This window comes from Saccostrea cucullata, unplaced genomic scaffold (assembly GCF_032062105.1).
Source record: "Saccostrea cucullata isolate Sc308-1 unplaced genomic scaffold, CSIRO_AGI_Scuc_v1 ctg4615, whole genome shotgun sequence".
Taxonomy (NCBI): Eukaryota; Metazoa; Mollusca; class Bivalvia; order Ostreida; family Ostreidae; genus Saccostrea; species Saccostrea cuccullata.
In genome coordinates, this window is record NW_026930983.1 from 5,420 (window position 1) to 19,784 (window position 14,365).

Here is a 14,365-nt window from a genome sequence, read left to right on the forward strand (position 1 = left end):
TTTACTGTTAGTAATAAGTAATGCAGCAATATTTCAAGAAATAAAGTCTCCTTTCATTTCCCGTAATGATGCTAAGGGTGCTTGAAAATGGCTTATGTACGCATTTCCATTGCTCTAGCTGGAAAATTTCAATGTAAAGGTGATGGAGAGTTGCTGATGCAAAATTTCATTACATTACACCTCAACAGGGTCTTGCGTACCATATGCAAGAAGGACAGTCCTTGTACCGGAAGTCCAAGGGTGGCTACACTGCTCTAAGTTAGAGAAAATTCGACCTAATCATCTGAAAAACGGGCATTTAAAAATGCCAAAAAATAATTCCTTCGTTCAGATTTCGATATTAATGAACCTATTGTATCGTAGAAATTAGGATTCAAATGTTGTTTAGGACAGTCTTGCACGTTTTACTTGAATTGCTGGGAGGGGGGTGTTTTAACAATCATATTTTACTTAGTTAAGTAAACAGATAAACATTTACCATTTTTATCAAATCTCTGATGTTCTGAAAAGTGAGTTTAGCCTTACTTTATTCGCTTTTGAAAATCATAGATAAAAAAATCAAACATTTGTAGATTACTGCTTGTTGAGTTTCTTTTGCGTGTCAGTATAGAATGCGACTTCACAAAAACGTTTCTACTTTTAAAAGCTAGAAAAACTTACTTTTTCAAAGGATTTAGAATATTTGATCCTTGATGGCTTGATTCATTTTTTAGTATTTTAGTATTTCCCCCAAAAAGAGAGAATTTGGTATTTGACAGCTTTTTAAATATCGTTACACAGATTAAAGTATTCGATAAAATAGACTTCATTTTCAATACAAAGAATACTTTTAGTTTTTAGACAAAATTTTATATACTCTTTCTTTTCTCAGAATATCTCTATTCCTGCCTCAGTAACTATATTTGCAACCATTTTATTCAAAGAGAACCAAAATTAAAACTTTACAACCAAGCAAAAAAGAAAAACCCACAATATATAACTGTACACTGTGACACAGAAATTTTTATTGCACATTTTTATAACGATCAATGAAAGAAGAATATTTGACATTGACATTTTATTCTAATTTATCACACAATCTATGTATAAGATTGTCTTTATGTTGTTCAATGTCAGATAAATTATCCCACCAGCTCATTAGAAATTTGTCCAAAATCAATCTAAACCATGGGGTAATTAAAATATCACCTGTCCTGGATTTATCTGAAATAATAAAAAAAAGAAATTAAAAATCATGAAATGTATCAGAGGTCATGTATCAAAATTTCCACTGCTCATCAGCTTTTCAATTATATTAAATATTAAATGTTTTTTGTAACCACACAGTCAATTTGAAACTAATTATCACAAATTCAATGGGACTAATAATTTCTTCTTCTTTTTTTTTTTTTTTTTTTTTTTAGACATCTGAGGATTTGAGATATCAAGGGTAAAATACTTTAGATAATAAGCAGTTAGGACTTCCAAAATACTTCAACATATCCATGGTATTCAATATACCTAAGTTCGACTGTACTATTTTCCTCAGACTAATATTTTATCAGGAAATACTATCCTTTAATTTACAGGAATTTGAGGACTGATTCAGTGTGGGGGGGCGGGGGGGGGGGGTAATCTTACCCATCATCTGTAGTAATTGTTGCCTGTCTACATACACATGACTTTTGACCTCGTTAGGATTGGCGGTAACGGCCACATCTTTCTGGGCGATGAGTATGTAGTCTATCTCGTGTTCGCCCCACACCCCTGGGTCCGGGGCGTTCTCTGCCTGGTAATGGACCCGGGTCACAAACTTGAGATCTTCTGTTGAGAGCTATGTTACAAAGACAACAAAAATTAGATTTATTTATAAATAGTTAAATAACTTATAAAGATTTAAAAAAAAAATCCATGTGGTCTGTAAATGTTTTAATGATATATATGATATATTTTGCAAAACTTTTACAACCACAACTTATGTTTGTTTTTTTAAATTGAAACAGATAAAAGTCTATATTATATAACGAGATTCCTGAAGGACAACTCTTGATGTAATTAAGATTTCAGGATACTTGTAGATATCATGTATTCTACAAACTCTGACTTTCTGGACCTCTTTCAGATGTCACATTAAAATTATTTTTTTGGGTAAACTATCTGAGAATTGTCTGAGAGAAATGAAGCCATCTGTATAGGTAAAGAAGTTGTCGGGAATAAAAATGGAACTTCACAGGACTCAGAAATCAAGAAACACTAAGCCAAATATTAGGAAATAAAACTACTGGATAGAATCTAAATATATAACCTAGTCTCCCTTTCATCAATAGATGACTTTTGCATCTTATAAGATATACTTTGTCAGCATATGATGTAAACATCTTTTGTAACTTTAATAATCAAGTACCGGTATTAGAAAATTTTCAATGGTGGATGTGAACAGTTGACAGGGCATGCTTACACCTCCATGGCACCTGATCTAATCTTTGAAGATTTAAAGGCCTGTGTTTGTTCAGCTCCAAATATGTATTGCTTCAATAGACTTTGAGCTTAAATATTGTTTTATCATCTCCATATTTCATGTTCTTAGACCTGAGATGGACTATGTAAAGGGAAATAACTCTTAGTAATGTATCAGTGAATTTTAAGTACTCACTGAATTTGGACTGATCCCCAACTCATGTTGGAGTTTTCTCTGAGCGGCTCTTTTAACTCCCAGTGCCTCCTGGTCCTCTAGTTCCAAAGGCGTGTAAAGGGGGTGACTACAGCAGGTGTTTGTAAAATGACCTAAAAACAATTAATCCTGCATTTAAAAAGAACTTACTTATTTAAAAATTCAATATTTAATGGAGGCAGTTAGAATATAAATTCAAAATGATTATTTTTAATAAGTTGTGTATTTAAAACACATGGGTTATGAAATATGTTTGCATGAACAAATACAGGTCATATTGTCATGATTTTTGAATTTCAAATACTGTATACCAGGTTATTTTCGCCGACCTGATGATATTTTTGCCCCTTAACACTTACAAATAATTCTGCCCCATTTTAAATTTGCCCAATCACAGTTCTGTTTAAGAAATTATACTGTGTTTTTTTTATCCACTTCGTTTTAAATTTGCCCACCTGTGAGTGGGGCGAAAGGGGCAAAAATAAAACAGGGGCGAAAATTTCCTAGCTGTATACAGTAAATTTCTCGAACAATGTGGTTACCTGGAAAGGTAATTTTGGCGTCAGATCGCTGTTGTAAGAGTAGATCACCCTGCGTGTTGAAGAGAAATACACTAAAAGCCCGATGTAGCATACCTAGTAAAGAAAAAATATCCATATCACACCTAAACCTAAAACAGAATTACCTCCCTTTCCTCTTTTGGTATATTTTCATCACTATAAAATAATGGTATAATATACATGTACCATAAAAATGAAATCTAGAATCTATTAATGCAGAAATAAGATTTGTAAAATACCAATCTCATCAAGGGGGCATTGGTTCTTAAAAAGCGCAATTCAGAAAATGATTCATCCTATTAAAGATATGGAAATTTTTTGTCCAAACCAAACCATTCACACTGAATATGCGAAAAGAAATTTGAAAGAAGAAGCAGAATACTACATACATTATGTCCTTTTATGATTATAATGACATAACTTTAAAACACCCATTTTACACCTTTGTTAATGTTCTCCATTAAATGGCATGTCTTTTTAGAGGCTTTTCCCGTGACCTTGTCATCCCTGTCTGTGAGGATACATTCTTCATTCATTAGTCCCACCTGGGTTTTATCATACCCCTCCAAAACAGATCGCCGCGTGGTAGACATCACCCTCTTTAACAAACTCCTACAAGTGTGGGAAGAAAGATCAATAAATTTTCAGGTAAAAGAGAACTGATTATATACAAACACATTATTCAACTCTTTGTGTAGACGTTCTTTAAGGACATTTTTAATGACTGTTTAATATACATGATTTACAATATATATTCTGGAAAAAAAGGAAAGTACATTGTATATTCTGAAACTCCTACATGTAGCCAGTTCCCAGACTGCCTCTCAGTCTCTATTAGAATTTGGTTTTATTACAGAAAAATCTGAATTACTGACAATTGTTCTTCCTTCCAAGACTCAGACTGCAATGGTTTGTAAAAAAAAAGACAATTACTTCATTCTCTAATCTCGGTAGTAAATAATAAACATACATACATTTATAAGGTGTTCGTTATAAAAATAGAAGAAAAAAAACTTTAAAAACAACTCATAAGAAAAAAAAGAGAGTTTTAAGATGGCAATTTACAGCAAAACCTTACAAACCATGTAAATCGATGCTTCGAACAAAATATTCCCGATTTCCCAAGCATGTCTAATTTCACTTTGTAATTTCTTTATGGATATCGATCCCGATGTACGTAGACGAACGCCAAACTCAAAGTTCGATAACCCAGTAAGTATAACGAAAAAAAAATAATTAATTTATTTTTCATTTTCCATAATTTTGTAAAAATAATTTAAAAAATTAAACAAGATTAAGTCTTATACGTATTAAATTGTAAAATTCTTAATAAAAGTTCCTTTATTTTCCTAATAGACAAATATTTAACACTTTTATTTTCTGTCACTATCTTTTATATAATGTTGTTGTTCAAGACAAAGCCATTTCGCCTCTGTACAATCATAGACGACGGACAAATTTTGATCAGAATATAACACATTCGCTCACCTGACGTTAGTCAGAATTTAATCAAAAAAATTTTGAAGCCTGCACAGCAGGTAAATAAAAATAAAGAAAGAGAATAAATGATAAATTGTCATGCAGTCGCATGAAAGGGAACAATGGTACAATGAATTTCCTATAAGAAGGCGATCGCATAAAAATAAAAATAGAACCTTATAAATAGATTCAAACGATAGCTAGGGCACAGAGACATGCGAAGAGGAATTTTTTTTTTTAATTTATTGCATTTTGAAAAACTTTTTTACAAAAGGACAAAGATTGAGAGATAGCTCGAGAGAGAGAGAGAATGAGAGAAAGACAGAGAAAGAGAATGACAGACAGAGAAAGGTCAGAGAAAGAGAGAGAGAGAGATGGTTAAGAAAGTAAATCAATTAATGGCCTCCAGCTTTCATCAAAAGATTCTTTTTCATTATTTTTATAAGATATATATTTTTGCAATTCATACATTGTCTTAATAGAGGATATCAACCCATCTAAGGAGATGTTTCTGTTTGTACATTTGTACAGATAGATATAATATTTTATTTGTAAGGCAATAATATTTTTAAGTTTATCAGTTTTCTTCACAGAGCCCAATAAAAATTCTTTTTTTGAAAAAGTTATAGTAGTATGAATTTTATTGAAACAGTAGTTTGCAAAATTCTCTAAGAGGGACTGAACATTTTCACATTCCCACAACAAATTCTCTATTGTTTCAGTTTCTTCTTTACAGAAGGTACATGTTTTATCATCAGTTTTATTAATTTTGTGCAGTAAGGAATTTGTCGCTAGTATTTTATGGTTTATTCTAAATTGGAACCACTGAAGTTTGGTGTTTTTTGTAATTTTGAATGGAAGTAAATAAATTATCTCCCATTCACCATTGCTCAGGTCAAATATTCTATTCTAAGAGATTTTACCCAACGGTTCAATTTTTTGTCGAATTAGTATTTCATATAAATCATGTGATTTTTTGGCATTTAGGAGCGAATAAACATTATCCGGGATATATGGGTAAGCTATCTTTGATAAGTTATTTTGATCTCTGTTTATCTTTCTCAGCCATTCTAATATTGATGCCTTAATGCCACTATATTCAAGAAAATGTGTTTTTATCCCGTATTTCATATGTAAGTCATTCAAACTCATAAATGTCCCATCTTCATTGAGTATGTCATTTACACATAAAATGTTACAAGAAAACCATCTTTTATAGAAGAATGGCTTGTTATTAATGGTTAATTTTTTATTATGGAATAATGGTTCTAAAGAAGTAAGTGTGTCATTTTGTGATGATTTGTCACAAAAGCTTAGCCATGCATGTAACACGTCCTTCCAAAAATCATTTTTTAAATTATTCATTTTTTGACAACATACTCTTGCCCACAACATACAATTTTTTTAATGTCAATATCTAAAAAGGAATCTAACCCATTATCCCGCAGTAACAATTTTTTCATCCAAACTAGTTTTAAAGACATAATGAACTCTCTTATACTAATCATCTTAAAGCCCCCTTCTTTGTAATTCATTACACAAATTTTTCTTTTTAGTCTTGAAATATTACTTCCCATTACAAATGTATAAAATAGATTTTCTAATTCTTTCATTTGAATTTCAGAGGGACTTGGGAGAGATGCAAAAACATGATTTAAGGTTGGCAATAAAAGAGTTTTTAGAACCGTTAGACGACCAAGAGGAGTTAAATTTCTCTTGTTCCAGTGTTGTATTGATTTTTTTTATATTACTTATTTTTGATGCATAATTAAATTTTTGAGATCTGTGTCAAAATCAATGCCTAATAATTTAAAGGTTACTTTTCCCCACTCTAACATATAATCTGTCTTGCTGCCTTTTTTGGACCCAATCCAGACTACTTGAGTTTTACTGTAATTTATATGCAAGTCTGACATATTCGCGAAGAGGAATTTGGTCTAATATGTGTCCCTACTCTAAATTATGAATTAAAAACTCCCGACATTAATTTTTATCAAATAAAGATAGAAGTATTTATTTGATTTTAATTTATAGAATTTTATGTCAAGTTCCGATGGAATAAGAATGAGATATGAATTAAGCACAAGGTTAAAGTTTATGTTCAGTCGTGTAAGATGTTATGAAGAAAATTGACACAACATATAGAAAGAACATTTACTGGTATACTTACTATCAAAAATAAAAAGAAATATATGAGGCATATTTAAAATTTGTATTTAGTGTCATGTGTAATCAAGTAGGCCCCTAGTTTATAACAGAAAGCATAAAAACAGCGATAGGTGGTTGAAAAAAGTGTTAAGACCCCCACTTTTTCCAAAAATTAACTGACCCCCCCCCCCCCCCCCCTTGTAGTAGTACAGTCAAATTAGGGCAATGAAGTAATGTACGAATTCTTTTCAAGAAATACTTACAGGGTTTTCAACAAACATGTCCCAACTTTGGTTGTCAATACTTGGATACAGTAATAAAATAATTACAAATCATATAAGTATTTTATTTTATAAGTACGAGGGTTGTTCTAAAAGTTCGTGGACTACTGCATGTCAAAACTTTTTTACGAAACGTCATATTTTATCCTTTTGGTAGCAATGTTTGAACAATATATTAAAATGAAAGGTATCAGATATTCTTAAAATATCTTGATTTATTTCAAACTTATTTGAATTTTAAAATAACGAAAACCGGATCGCGGAGCAGGTCTTTGCTTGAAGTGGACGACGGCTGTGGACACTGAAAAAGATAACCACACAAATTAGTCATTTTGAGGCTTTTCTGCATAAAACGTAAAATGTAACTTATTTATAACGTCATACATGTATTTCCAGAATGGTCACCTATCATGCCATATTTTTAAAAATGATTTATCATATTCATGTATTCAACTCATATTAAAGGCAAATTCGTAATTTTCTAAGTGAAACATACGGAGATAACAAACAAAATTCAAGATCAAAAATCCATAAAACAATACAAATAGAAGTAGAGCAAACACGGACCTCTAAAACACCAGAGGTGGGATCAGGTGCCACGGAGGAGTGAGCATCCCCTATTGACTGATACCACCTGTGCTCTTTGTCATGATCGGGAAATAAAGGAAAAATCCGTTCTCAATTCAATGTAAAAATAATGGACTAACAATTAGTATGCAAAACATCAGTCAGCATTTAACTCTATGATAAATTGTACTTACTGATGCTGACATGGTCATTGTATCGACCATACAACCTACGAAATTATGACTGTAAACGAGACAGTTGATATTAAATTTTATACTAAAGCTCATTAATTTTCAGGGCAAAACACAGACATGACAGTACCTTCTTTATATTTGGTAGAATCAGCAGCTTAAAATTAAAAAAAGAAACCCGAATCACGAGAGGTAATAAGAACCCTAAGCTTTTTAAAGTTCTATATTGAGGTCTGGCTGGGTAAAACAGGAAGGAGTAAAGTTTGAGTTGTATTGTACTATTTCGAAAATGACACTTTGTTAACGTTGCTAGCGAAAACAGGTACTTTTACAGAATCTGCCTAGAAATAAAGAATTGTCTCTCCAATGAAACCTTCATGAAGTTTTTTTTATTTACTTCATTAGAGAGCCATTTCTGTATTTCTGGGCACATTGTTTAAAGATGCCTTTTTTGCCTACCAACAATGCATCATTATCAAAATAGTATAATTCATAACTGGTCGTTATGCATTTTCATTTGCAAACTAATTTTATCATTTTAACTTTCTCTCTTTATAATTGACTTTCAGATTGCTTGAGAGATAGAGAAACCATGTATCATTTCATTTTAACGCATCTGCTTTTTATGTTTTCAACATCAGCGACTTACACATCCTCAAAGTTAAATCTTACAAGACTTATGGGTCTGTACATTAATGCTTTCGGAGAAATGGGCGTCTGTGAACACTGGCCGGGAATGATAGGCTACCATGGAAATTCAATTCGGTCATGGTGTACCCAATGTTCTTGCGAAGATGGCTGTATTCACCAGAAAAACTGTTGTCCTGGCAAATTCTTTGAACGGAAGCTAACAAGATTTCATAACGCAGTTTTTCATAAGCTGGCACTGAAAAATAAGAACCAAAACTTTCCGGTGTACCATGTAGTTGATTCGTGTCCTGAATTTGCAGAAAAGCCTAAAAAATGCCAAAGTCCTGCCAACCAAATAAAAGACAGAACCTTTGTCACCTCAATAGTAAGTAATTATACATACTACAATATTCTCTGTGCCTTGTGTAACGGTGAATCGGAATCAGACACGACTGAGTGGGAAATTTATTCTGATGAAAATTTCTTCAACTTTATAGAGTCTACTGAAGAGATGCAAAGACTAATAAAGGGAAATGATAGCTTGGTCTTGTTTTCTTCTTTGTCCAGACTTAAAAACATAGTTCCCGCAACCTATTTGAATCAATATAGTAAGGAAACATCTTGCTCTGGTGATGAAAATCTAGAAATTGCTTGTTCTTCCTCTTATTTGAGCACGTTTAGGCTTTATAGAAACGTGTTTTGTTACATGTGCAATTTAAAGAACAACAGAAGATTTCAACGTTCCATCACTACTTGTCTCCAATTTGCTCCAAAGAGAATTCAACAATTGTGTACAGAAAATACAATGTCAGATATGACATTCCCTTACCGAAATTATTATTGCTTTCTCTGCAATATTCAAGTTAAAAATGATATTGGATATTTGAATGAGCCTAAACACGGAAATCGGAAATATGCTTTTATTGACGTTTCCAGTTACATATCCGAAAGAATCATGCCACGAGGTAAAATTTCAACAGGAAGATATCTAACTTTGTACAGCATTGTATTCAATGACTTCAATCATCAATAAAATATTAAATACTAAAACGACAAAGAATCAAATCACAGTTCCTTCAAACCAATCAAAATATACTATGGATCAGTTGAAGCCTTTTCTATCCAAAATAGCCACTGACTATCCCAATAGATTTTGTAACCTATGCATCTTGTCCAATATTACACAAAATACCACCATCAGAAACTGCGACTGTTCCTTTTCATGCTTGTTCAAAAACCCGTGTAGTTGCTGTTTAGACACCGCATTACTTTACCCAACTGAGTGTGTCAGTAATGCAAGGGCATTGTTTTCGGAGGAAAACTACAATTTCCAAACATATCAAGTAAATCGAAGGCAAATCATGAACGCCTGCTATGATGTGAGAATAAAGATAGCGAACATGACGATACACCGAACGATTAAACAACTATGTGAGGGAGAGTTGAAAGACTTTGACTTCCCCGTAGTATCAAACGGAGTATCTTACAAAAATATTTTTTGTTTCCTTTGCAACACTAATTATACAAATGAAAAAAATTCTCTATCTTCAAGTGGATATTCAATTTTAGATATCAACATACTTTGTGACGGCATATTACAGTTTGATTTTTTAATGCAGTTTAACGAAATTCTTACACACGCCTCGGAGAACAAATGTGACATTACATACAATGTTGATGATATAGTTTTATGTTCCAGCGATACATTGAGGAACCAGAATAAAAATGAATGTAAAAATAATGTCAAAGAAATTGACCTCGGCCAAAATGGAAATTGGGAGAATGAAAATAAAAGTCACAAGCCATTCTTCTCGGCTTGTAGAAATAACAGCGATTTTTGCCAGTTATGCAGATTGTTTGAAACAGCTGAAATTGAAAAGAAAATAATGATATGTGATGAGTACGATATTCAGCATGTCATGTACAGGAATGCTTGTCTATCACTGCCAAAAAATCCCCTCCCATCCTATAGGAACATATTTTGTTCTCACTGTATGGAGGAATATGATGAATCATACCAAGTGAACTCTTCCGAAGAATGTAAACCTCTCACTGGAAATCACCAACCACCCCAAACAGACCTGATGAGGGATTTATTCGTTCCAATCCTTGCATTTAGAGCTCCTTCTTTCCAAGTTGAGTCCAAGGCAAGTAACATAACATTCTAAGAATTAGTGTTTAAATTATTTATAGGAAGTAATGTTAGAATGTTTGCTAACATAAAGGATCGTTTCTACAGGGTTGGCGACAAGTACTTTGCAGAGTAATTATTTAGATTACAATTACATTGACCTTTTCTTTACTAAATCACAATTAAATTATAGACTTTATACGGCATGTATTTAATTAAATTACAATTGATTTTCAAAAGCAATTAATCAAATTATAAATTGCATTTATTATTTTGCAATATATATTTGAAGTATAATTCGGGAAGTTTCAAATGGATACACATAGTTTTGTAAGGCTATTTCACTTTCTACCAACTTCTACTCGGGTGAATATAATGTTAAGGAATATATAATATGAGATGTTGGTGGTTTTAGGGGGATGAAGGGGACCCCCTCTGATTTTTTTCTGAACGTATTTATTTAGTTTTAATTTTGACAAAAATTATTTATTGAAATGCTGGTTTCCAAATAATTGACTTGAATTCACCATCCCAAAACAAAATTTCAAGATAAACAATTTCTTCATGATAACCCCAAACTTTTCAAAATCTACCCAATAAAAGAGCCTGATAATATATATTTTTTTTCTTCGCAACTATAGTCGATTTTAAAAATTCCAAATTTATACGACTGGTAATTCATACTCTACCATGATTCTCTCATTGGAATTGGCTAGGACTAAAGTAAATGTTTAGAAGTTAGATGACATGAACTACTTACTGACTTAATAAAGGTATCATTTAATCGTTGTATCATATGATAAAACAATTATTGCTGTTTTTCAGTCAAGACGAATATTTAACCATCTTGAAAGTTCAATATTCACAATATATTGTGCTTTTCATATGATTAAATCATCGTTCAGACCTAAAACAATAATGATTGTATAATATTATTACTTTATAAAAATCCAAAGTCTCTTTTTATTAATAGAATAAAAAACTTTCAATTACTTTTTGAAATATTTCGAACGTGCTACCGGCCTTCAACAATCTTGTTTTATAGCTTTATATATAATTCTTACAAGTATGTAGCTTTTTCATAATGCAATATTAATACAAAATAAGATAATTCAGAGAATCTGTGCTTACCATTTAAGGAAAAAGAAAAGCCTGCGGGGATCTATAGTGGGGTAAAGGGTAGGGAAGGGACACTTAAAGGAGTTGGCTGGTCATAGGGAGTTTGGTTATAAAATCTCAGAGTTTATAATTTTTTTTACCTTAACCTTTGACTGTTTGATCTAAAAATCAATTGGGATCTTCCTTAGGTCACAGGGAGTTGGTATGTAAAAATTCATCGCGGAAGTTCAAAGGCTTTTCGATATTGGGTGGAACAACAGTGTTACAAACAGAAAGACAGATGGGCAGACAGACCCAAATTCAAACCCCAATATCAATGAAAGAGGGAGGCAAAAATGTGTAAAGATGTTAAAATAAAATGTTACTATATCCCCTCCACCTTTTTTGATTATCATATCTTTCGTTCTTATCTTTTTGAACACACACACTCTCGGGTGCCCCCCCCCCAATACAGACGATTGTGTTACTTTATCCCCTCCAACTCCGTTGCGAGGGGATAATAATCATAAACGCAATTTTCTATACGTATTTTTAAGAAAAATCATTTTACAAAATAGATTATTATTATTAAGTCAATCGAAAATATAAACTTAAGACTTTGTTAAACTGGGTATTTGAGGAAGGTTTATGATAAAAAAAAGAAAGTAAAATGGGGATTTGACTGTGATATTTTATCATAAATAGATATTATGTAATACCTATGTAATAGTTATGAAAAGTTTTTGAAATCACATGGTATTTTCTATTGTTTTTACTGGAGTAAAATAATAACAATTAAATCTTACTGAATTTTTTTTCATTTACAAGAGTATACTTTCAAGTACTTTAACTAATTACAGTCAATTACAATTACTTTTTAAATTACCCCATCCCTGATTTCAATATGATAGTTATTTAAAAAAAAACTTCAACTGTGACTGATATGAAATAAAATCTTCAAAAAATATGTGTCATGCTGTGATGTATTTATAATTTTATTTCTTTTAAAGAATGACTATAATTCAATTGAGTAAAATGTTATTTGTATATTTGTATTTCGTTTTCACATTGTTAGGCGTTTGTTAATAATACTGCTTAATTTTTGTAGTCTTCAATCCATGCATGTTTTCCGTGTCGGGTAATGAAGGATGGAACCTGTAAGTCTATTCTTGCTTCCCCTAGCATCATGACGTATGATCTACATATTCGATGTGGACTTGGCGTAATTTCCCAAATAAACGATACGGATTACATTCTATCTTAAGTGAAGTCTGTTGTTTTATTACATTCTACCTATGTAAGTGATTGCAAAGTTAGAGAATTGTTTCTCTTAGCTAATCCAAATGACATCATTTTTTTAATTTATAAGCAAGGTTTGAATTGTTAATTAGTCTACATTATAATATGGTGTGTAAACAGGATTCTAAGCCATTTGTTAGAGACACCGTAGAAAGGAATCTGCTGCAAACTCCTCAAATGTTAAAGATAAATCTTACTACTGATGGTCCTAACAGAATATCCTTTGTGTTGAAAGGAATGAGTTTTTGCAATTTGAGTAGAACATTGGCACGGTCAAACTCAATACCAGAAAATGAATACAAGTCATTCAAATCATTTTATGAATTTATTACATTTCGTCAGCCTCATCACGGAATAATTGTGAGCAAACTACTCACCATGTTCACAACGCATTATTTATTCCAACAATTCAATTTTTGACAACAAATATTATCGCTTCATTGTCAAAGACACTAAGGAAGTTTTTTATCTTGGAGAATACATCAAGGATTACAGTAATAACATCAGAGTCTGCGCAAATATTCAATCTCCCATCTCTGGAAACAGGTATCTCCCAGATACTGGAAACCTTGACAAATGTTCTCAACGCAACCAGTGTCTTCTGTATTATCCTCCTATTCCTTGTTTATCTGAATTTCCCTGAATTGCGCACGGTACCTGGAATGAATATGATGAGCACAACGTTTTCTCTAAGTTGCATGCAGCTTACATATACAGTAGCCAGCAGAAACACTGCTTTACAGAAACACGTACACACTGCCTTGTTAGATAACTGGGGTTTTATTGCATTACTTTTGGTTGTGTTTATGCTGTTGTCTGTTCGTTTGTTGTTTACATATGTTCTTAACTTTTCAGAGTAATATTTGGCATGGACACCGATTCCACAATCAGTTTGTGAAGTATGCTATGTTTTGCTATATGTTTCCATTCATCATCGTGTTTGCTAACATTATGTTGAGTTACTATATAAATGGCAGCATTGGTTATGGAAACAAAGTATGTTTTTTTGAACACAGTATCCAAAACATAGTAACATTTACTCCTCTTCTGTTGACATGTGTCTGTATCGCCTTCATGTTTATTCTCACCGTCATTAACATAGATATTGACAAAAATATTCAAAAGTCAAAGGAAAACAGGTCAGAACTGTTTATTTTTACCAAACTTTTTTCCCTGACCGGATCCGTTTGGATACTACAGATAACTGATACCTTCCTACAAATTTCTTTTTTCTCCTTTGTTGTTACTATTCTGACGTCCTCGCAAGGTATTTTCATTTTCTTGAGTTTTTCTTCCTCATCTCATATCAAGAAACTTTTTAAATCCAAATG

General features: G+C 32.1%; 1 protein-coding gene across 1 annotated transcript; it reads right to left on the reverse strand.

Annotated features, from left to right (window-relative positions):
• Positions 1-1,000: 1,000 nt before the first annotated feature.
• Positions 1,001-4,148, reverse strand: LOC134230859 (isopentenyl-diphosphate Delta-isomerase 1-like). The gene is made up of 6 exons (XM_062712725.1): positions 4,144-4,148; positions 3,653-3,822; positions 3,193-3,285; positions 2,633-2,763; positions 1,621-1,813; positions 1,001-1,203 (listed from the first exon to the last, which is right to left on the reverse strand). Exons 1-6 carry the CDS (start codon positions 4,146-4,148, stop codon positions 1,058-1,060), a joined length of 738 nt encoding a protein of 245 aa, XP_062568709.1. The 3' UTR covers positions 1,001-1,057.
• Between the last annotated feature and the right edge of the window lie 10,217 nt (positions 4,149-14,365).